Below are 8,932 nucleotides of genomic sequence, written 5' to 3' on the forward strand. Positions count from 1 at the left end.
CAACCACTTTGAAAGTTTAGCAGTTTCATAAATTGTTAAACACCTAAAATTTGATGCAGTCATTCTACTCCTAAGCACTTACTCAAAATAAAAGGAGATATATGTACATATAAAGACTTGTAAACAAATGTTCATGGTGACATTATATGTAATAACCAAAAATTGTAAACAACTGAAATGTCCATCAGCAGATGAATGGATAAAGAAGTTGTGGTGGGCCTCCCTGGTAGCGCAGTGGTTAAGAGTCCGCCTGCCGATGCAGGGGATACGGGTTCGTGCCCCGGTCTGGGAGGATCCCATATGCCGCGGAGCGGCTGGGCCCGTGAGCCATGGCCGCTGGGCCTGCGCATCCGGAGCCTGTGCTCCGCAACGGGAGAGGCCACAACAGTGAGAGGCCCGCATACCGCAAAAATAGAAAAAAAAAAAAAAAAGAAGAAGTTGTGGTATAACCATACAATGGAAAACTATTTAGCGATAAAAAGGAATTAACTATTCATACATACAACCACATGGATAAATCTCAAAATACTTATGGTGAGTGAAATAAACTACACACAAAAAAGAGTATATGATAGTATACTGTACAATTCCATATATTGAAAAAACACAAACTAGTCTACAGTAACGGAAGGCACAACCGTGGTTGCTTGGGGAAAGGAGGTCCAGGAAGGGACAGAAGGGAGGTATTACAAAGGGACATGAGGCTATGTTCACTATACTGATTGTGCTGATGTTTACACAATGCTGGCTATATACACATGTTAAATTTATCAAAATACAAAGTTTAAATATTTACTTACAACTAAAAGGGAACAATAGACAATCATTTTCCTATAAAATTCTTTACAATAGCCTTTAAACAATTTCTTCTCTTGGTTTTAAGGATTTAAATAAAATTGTACGGCTGGGCCCGTGAGCCATGGCCGCTGAGCCTGCGCGTCCGGAGCCTGTGCTCCACAACAGGAGAGGCCACAACAGTGAGAGGCCCGGGTACCGCAAAAAAAAAAAAAAAAAGAAAAAGAAAGAATGTAAAAAGACAACTCAAAGACTGAAAGAAAATATCAGCAAATCAGATATATTCAATAAGGGGCTTGTGTTCAGAATACATAAGGAACTCCTAAAACTCAACAGTAAAAGACAAGCCAATTAAAAAGCGTGCAAAGGATTTAAATAGACATTTCTCCAAAGAACATATACAAATGGTCAATAAGTGTATGAAAAGATGCTCAATATCATTAGTTCTTAGGGAAGTGCAAACTAAAGCCACAATTAGATACCACTTTACAACCACTAGGATGGCTATAATCAAAAATAGTCTAACATTCTGACCAAGGATTTGGAGAAATTGGAACCCTTATACATTGCTGTGGGAATGTAAAATGGTACAGCTGCTTTGGTAAACAGTCTAGCAGTTCCTCAAAAGGTTAAACATAAATTTACCATAGATTCAGCTATTCCACTCCTGGGTATATACCCAAAAGAAATAAAAACATATGTCTACCCCAAAACTTATACATGGGTATTCATAGCAGCGCTATTCGTAATAGGCAAACAGTGGAGGCCCAAATATCCATCAACTCTTGAATGGATAAATAAAATATGATATATCCATTCAATGGAATCATTCCACAAAAAAGAGGAATGAAGATACTGAGACAACATGGATGATCCTTGAAAACATTATGCTAAGTGAAAGAAGCTAGTCAAAAAGGCCCACATATTATATGATTCCATTTATATAAAATGTCCTGAATAGGCAAATTTAGAGACATAAAACACATTAGTGGTTGTCTAGGTTAACAGGGGTGTGTGGGGGGGGATGTGACTGCTAACGGGTACAGGTTTCTTTGAGGGTGATGAAAATGTTCTAAAATTGATTGTGGTGATGGTTGTACAACACTGTGAATATATGAAAACAAGTAAACTGTATATTTTAAATGAGTAAATTATGTGGTATGTCAATTACATCTTAATAAATTTATAGGTATACATATATATATTTTTTAAATTACTGGTATGCTCTGCAGTTGACCTAATGACTGAAGTGGCCCCAATCACAGTTCTTTTGGGTGATTGATATGGATGCTGGGAAACAGACAGTCTCTCTCCTTTGCAAGTCTCAAACTGTATGTAAATCTGGCTATTCACTTCCAAGGCCAAATCTGGACCCTTGTCAATAGTCAGAACAGCTCTACCACTGATATTTTCAACTCCATTATTTCACTTTCTGAATATTACTCCTAATTCTTTCAGCTGGCTTACTTCCTTATTCTTTTTTTTTTTTTTGCGGTATGTGGGCCTCTCACTGTTGTGGCCTCTCCCGTTGCGGGGCACAGGCTCCGGATGTGCAGGCTCAACGGCCATGGCTCACGGGCCCAGACACTCCGCGGCATGTGGGATCTTCCCGGACTGGGGCATGAACCCGTGTCCCCTGCATCAGCACGCGGACTCTCAACCACTGCGCCACCAGGGAAGCCCATGGCTTACTTCCTTATTCTTATATTTACTCCTTGACCCCTATGATCTCTACTTCCTTTACTCGTGTTCTCAGAGACTTGGTTTCATTTCCTTCCCTCTTCATCCCAGATCCCATGATTCATCACCTCAACCATTATCTTGCTAGGATTCCTTTGACCCCTTCTCCTACCAAACATGTTTTATAATCCTAATTGTGACTCAAAACAGTTTCTTTTCTCTGCTCTTTCAGCTCAAATTTGGGCACTGCTAAACGGAAAAAAAAAAAAAAAAGCAGTCATGCCATTGCAAATATTTGGTGTGCATTCCAGGTTACACCCCCCCAACTCTACTCGGCAACCCCATCCATGGTCAGCTCCATCTCCAATTCCCTTCTGTTGTTTCTCCCATTTTCCTCAGTGGCTACTCCAAATCTTCAGCTCTCTTCAAACCTCATCTCTTTCTCTTCCACTTCATGTTTTAATTTCGGGCCCCCCAGAAGTAGACCATGAAACAAAAATTTGAGTGCAAGTACTTTTTTGAAAAGATGAAACAGAAAGGGAAGGTAGACACAAGCAACCCCACCAGGAAACTCTGGGAGCTAGGGTAGAGCCATGTGTCTCAGAGTCATCCCAGTCAAAGTGTGAAGAGTATTTATCTATCAGCTCCCTTCAGTTGTTTAGGGCTGATTCCAGAGAATAAGCCATTAATTATTTGTCATCTCTGGCTCTGCCTTGCTCTCTGGGCAAAGCAGCTTATAAATGCTATAATAAACTCTCAGTCAAAAAGACACAGATGTTAGGCTTTCACAGAATTCCCAGAACACTTTCCACAACACAGAATTCCTACAAAAATATCTGCAGCCACACCCATTCTTACCTCTTCCTCTACAATATCACACCAGGATCCAGCTCCCATCCTGTTCATGGTTAACACATTCACCTGTGCTTTGGGATCCTGCAGTGACTACAACTACAGTTGGCCCATGAACAACACGGGGATTAAGGGCACCGACCGTCCACTCAGTTGAAAACCCACATATAATTTGTAATCCGCCCTCCATATTTGTGGTTCCACATCCTCATATTCAACCAACCTCAGATCATGTAGTACTATCAAAAAAAAATCTGAATATAAGTGGACCCACACAGTTCAAACCCATGTTGTTCAAGGTTCAACTGTACTATAGTTTTTTTCTTGCCCAGAATGATTTCCCTCTTCCTTCTTGTGGTTCCTTTGGAGAACACTTCCTCACAACTCTGAGTTTCCCAGTTGTATGAACTGATACGTTTCCTTTTTTTTCTTGAACTAGTTTGAGTTGTATTTCTCTCGCATACAACTCAAAAGGCACTATTACAGGCCTATGACCTTCTTTAAAATATATTCCTTTAACAAATCTTTATTGAATGTCTACTATGCATCCACTCTGTATCAGATAGGGATTCTAATTCCAAGGAACTCACAATCTGGTGATAGAGACAGAAGAGGATGTAAGTAATTCCCATAGTGTGATAAATGATCTGAGAGGAGCATCTCCAGCAATTATCCCGTCTTTCCAGTTTCTTCAATTTCTCCCTCTCCATAATCCCCATTCCCTCTTCACATATTCTCTTATCTCTATACCTCTTATAAGACTCCTTAACATTACATCCTCCCTCTAGTTAATGCCATATATCTTCAGACAAGCTTTTAAGAAGAGTAAGCTATTCATACGGTCTCCACTATTTCCCACCCAGACCTCAATATACTTCAATCTGGCTGAAATCTATTAAATTTACTATTAATAAAACAAAAGATCTCCTAAATGAAAAATCCAGTGGATACTTCAGTCTTCATCTGTGATACTTAACACTGAGGCTCTTGGGTAATCTTTCTCAAAGCATTCTCCTAAGGCTGATTTCCAAAATACCACATTCCTGACCTTTCTGAAATGTTTTTCTCGGTCTTTTTTTGAGGGTCCTTTTCCTCAGCCAAACCCTGATGTGATGGGGTCCATTAGGGAATACTATTCCCCATCCTTTTCTTTTTTTTTTTTTTTTTTTTTTTCTTTTTTTTGTGGTATGCGGGCCTCTCACTGTTGTGGCCTCCCCTGTTGCGGAGCACAGGCTCCGGACGCGCAGGCCCAGCGGCCACGGCCCACGGGCCCAGCCGCTCCGCGGCATATGGGATCCTCCCAGACCGGGGCACGAACCCGTATCCCCTGCATCGGCAGGCGGACTCTCAACCACTGCGCCACCAGGGAGGCCCTCCCCATCCTTTTCTATTTTAATATTTCCTCTCTGGTTAACCTCCTTTATGCCCATGAATTAAATTTCCATTTTTCTGAGGACAGCTCTGAAATTTGATGGTGGTCCTCTCAGGTTTCCACTGTTCTTATATATACCTCCATTAAATCAGCTATTGTATGGTATTCTAATTATCAACATGCCATCTCCCATTAGAATGTCTGTTTCCTGAAGTCAGTGTGACAGGCACAGAGTAGATGCTTAATAAATATTCATGTAAATTGCTGAATAATTCTTTCATTTCCTGGAGCCTGTCAGATAATCTGCAGTATATCCCACAAATACACTATAAAACAAATTCCAGATATATGATCCACAAATTTCTCACCTTGTATTTTCTTTGTGTCCTCACTTTCCATGCTTGTCTGCTTTCTTTTACCTTATATTTCATCTATAAGATAAAGGTATTTTCTCAATTTAAATCAATTTTGAGAATTCCAGAATTATATATGCAAAGGGGTAGGAAAAGAATAGTTTTCTCAAACCAGAAGAGCAAAGATTGAATCTGAAACTTATTAGGTGTGTGGTATTAGGTATGCTTAAGTTCTCTGAGGCTCAGTTTCCTCATCTGTAAAATATAAATTTCCAACTTCATAGAGTTGTTACAAGAATTAAATTTGAAAACATACATAAATGCACCTCGCACTCACGTACTACAGGCATTCAACACATTTTATTAAACAAACACACGAATGACTGGTTGACTAGATCTAGCTGCTCCACTTCTGGTTCTCCTTCCTTATTTTCTTTTCTGTAAATTTTTATCCTATGATTTCAGATTGGGCACTCCTCCATGAATCAGAGGTTTAAAACACAAATACGCACACACTCTTTAGATGTGCATTTCTCTTCACCAACTTAGCTTAATACTAAAATTTTTTCTAACAACTCATGGTTATTTTCAAGCTTAAACCTCTGTTTATATTCATTAGATGAATTTTAAAAATAACTGGCAACCCTAATATGGTCTCTCACATTCTTTAAAATGCTAAACTGATTTTTTAGAAAAATACATCAGAGTCCAATTAATTTCTTAGAGCAATAAATCAGGACTCACAGAACTCTAAAATTCTTATTTACTAAAGCACTGGGTGGTTAAAGAGAGATAGTTAATTATCCTTTCTATCTTTCATTTTAACTCTCAAACTGAAAATTCCCAAACAAAAAATTTAATGATAAATATGAGACTCTTTTATAAAGTACTATACAAATATTTACTAGTTTTGTCATTTTTTTAACCTAAATATTCCATTTAAAAAGGAATGGGTAGGTACATCATAGTATATCCACAGGATAGGATATTGTTACAAGAATATTGACATTTACTTGAAATGTTTGACAGTATGGAAAAATGTTTATGTTACCATGTAATCAAAAGAGCAAGACTCAAAATTTTATCTACAGTATGACCCCAATTATGTAGAGGCAAACATAAAATAAAACTAGATGGAAAAGAGCAACATATTAACACTTGTTGTCTTTAGCTGGTAGTGTTTTATTTCACTGTTTTTCATTTTTCACAAGTTTTATAATAGAAGCTTCTAATGTTCAGCAAGCCCAATGATAGGCCAGGCTCTATAAACCCCTATAAACCTTATAAATACTATCTTTTTAGTCTTTACAACAACCCTGCAAGGGAGCTATAAGGATGAAGATAGATGAGGAGAAAGTAAACAATTTGCTCAAGTTCAAACAGCTAGTAAGTGCCAGAGCTAGAGTGGGAACCAAGAAAATCTGAGGCAAGGGCTACACTCTTATCCTGTTATACTGCCTCCTACATATAACTTGGAGACATATTATAAACAGACATACTATATATAAATGAAAATTTACAGGAAAATTTACATCCTTTTTTAAAGGTTGCATTATCTTTGAGCAAATGGGTTAGGATTTGGAAAAAGACTAGATTAAAAAACAGCCTGTTTTAAAAAAAACACGTATCACACATGGAGGTTTTTGCTTTGTGAGGGAGTTTAAGGACTATTTCCTTAGTTTTAATTAGTCAATCTATTCTGCTTTTTAATATAATTTTCATATTTAAAGAGGGATATAAGTTTTAAGTTGAAGCTGACAACACAAACTTCCTTCTGTTCCCCTTTGTCTGTCTTTCTTATATTGTTTTCTAATAAATGGTTACTTTGCACAGTAAAATAAGATAAAGTTTGTCAAATATCTAGTAGCATTAATACAAGTCATCTATTTACCTGCTACATGCTTAAAAACATCCACAGCAAAGGACAAGTTATAACTTCCAAGGGAGGGATAACTATAAAATTATATTTAAAAGTATAAAATATAGTATAATCCCAAGAACAAAATCATCTGCCCAATAAAGCATATTATTAAGTATTTTCAGTAACTTAGTGAATAGATGCAGACTGCCATGAACAAGATTTCAAAATTATTTACTGTATTCTCACAGGGGGAAAAAGGGATTTTTCTTCCAGAACAGGAAGAAGCTATCCTACTTACAGTTTGCACTCAATCAATTCCCCAAAACACTACTGTTAAAGTCAAATTTAAGCAAGAAAATGAGGTGAACATTCCTCTTTTACGTGGCCTAGAAAATGTTAACATGAAAAGCTTTTTGAAATCTAAATAGCACCCTCAAAATATCAGAAAGATAAATGACATCTTTCTGTGCATAAGGCTGGCAGGGCTGAAAATCCCACCATATCTGCCACCACTAAGTTGTTGACAGTGGATCCCCAGCTTAGGCTCATACCAAGTGGAAACTTTCCCCTAAAGTAGGAGAGGCAAGGGAGAAACGGCCAAGATGCAGGTAATGTAACGTAAACTTTGTTACAATAGTTTAGCTAGAGAAAAAACAGTCAATCAGGTCCAGAAACAGGCTGAGGGTACCAGGAGCCATTTCACTACAACATCAACACTCCCGGCCTCAGGAGACTGGAGCAGCCGTTCCGCATTCATCCTCATCACCTCATCCCAGTTTCCACAGGTAACCGATAGACATCTTGCCCAGGAGAGAAGACTAACTCTACCCTGTTTCGTCAATTTGCGCTCGTTAACACCACGGCCTGGCTCACCTAAAGAGCTGGAGGAACTCCTTTTGAAGAGCATAGGTGGTCCCTCGGGCCCTTCCCTCTTAGACCAGGGTTCTCCAACTCCTGCAGGGACGTGGCCGCTGGTTAGCGACCCGAGGCCGGCTCCTCCACAGGCGATTCACCGGCAGGGCAGCGGGTGGGTCTGAATATCAGTCCCGTTAACGTGCCCTCCCCCTCAGGTGATGCGGAACAGAGGTTCCCACCTCCGATCTGAGAAACAACTGCCCCAGCTGCGCCCACCCCCTTCATACATCAGAACCACCTGGGGAGGCGCCCGAGGATTCTGAAGTACAATCGGCCAGGCTCTTGCCGCCTAAGTGGTACGTGACAATTCTTTTTCCCTGTGCGGGACTCAGCCCAGGGCGACCGCCTCCTCAGAAATGCCCCATCCCGCCTCATCACCCCATCCCCTCATGTGGGTCGGTTAAGAAGGTTAGAGCGGGGCGTTCTGCATCCCAGACCTTCCACAGGAGGCGACGGGCGGGTTCCGAGGCGGGGCTGAGGCAGGACCCGAACGCGCAGGGAGTGGAGGCCGTGTCCTTTACCCTTAAGTCGCAGCGCCCTGGGATTCGCCCTCTCTCCCTTGCAGCCCGCTGAGCACGACGCCCGACCTGGTTTCCCGCCGAGAGGACCGGGCGCACTTCGGTGGGGCGGGACTTCCGGCCGCCCCGCCCCCACGTGGAGTCTCTCGCCGGCCACTGCTCACCCATATTCCAGAGGGCTGCGGATAGCAAATGTACGCCTGTTGAAGTAGTGGAAAGTCACTATATGAAGGGGAAATCCTCTAATCTCATTGCTTCCTGTGTAAAGGGTTTTCTTTGCTCAGAGGGGCGTTCGCCCGAAGGAGTTAGGAGAACGGGCTCTGGGGTCGCTGAGGCCGGCGTCGTGGCCTCGGGTAGGTGTGCGCAGGCGTGGGGAGGAGGCCGTCTGAGCCCCAGGCGCTGCCATCATTAATCTTTTACAACCTTCCCTCCCCTTTGTATCCTGTTCTTGTTTTCTGATAAAACTATACATCTGAAATATTTGTCTTTTAAAAATTGTATTTAAAAAATTTTTTTTTTATTTATTTTTATTTTTGGCCGTGTGCGGGCTCTCTCTAGTTGTAGCTACTCTTCGTTGCGGTGCGTG

The 8,932-nt window shown here is 40.8% G+C and overlaps 1 protein-coding gene across 8 annotated transcripts in view; it reads right to left on the reverse strand.

The window, feature by feature from the left end:
- TERB1 (telomere repeat binding bouquet formation protein 1) overlaps positions 1-8,436 on the reverse strand; it is a 46,662-nt gene extending 38,226 nt beyond the window's left edge. For 6 of the 8 annotated variants that reach the window (XM_060084012.1, XM_060084010.1, XM_060084011.1 and 3 more), the window contains exons 1-2: positions 7,787-8,410; positions 5,068-5,130 (exon numbers count right to left, since the gene is read on the reverse strand). In XM_060084012.1, the coding sequence (XP_059939995.1) occupies positions 5,068-5,098 (31 nt within the window). In that variant the 5' untranslated portion in view covers positions 5,099-5,130; positions 7,787-8,410. Of the gene's footprint in view, positions 1-5,067; positions 5,131-7,786 lie in introns of all 8 variants that reach the window. The other 2 variants (XM_060084009.1, XM_060084008.1) reach the window with 2 other exon arrangements.
- Positions 8,437-8,932: the final 496 nt, after the last annotated feature.

The sequence above is a fragment of the Mesoplodon densirostris genome, chromosome 19 (genome assembly GCF_025265405.1).
Source record: "Mesoplodon densirostris isolate mMesDen1 chromosome 19, mMesDen1 primary haplotype, whole genome shotgun sequence".
NCBI classification, from domain to species: domain Eukaryota; kingdom Metazoa; phylum Chordata; class Mammalia; order Artiodactyla; family Ziphiidae; genus Mesoplodon; species Mesoplodon densirostris.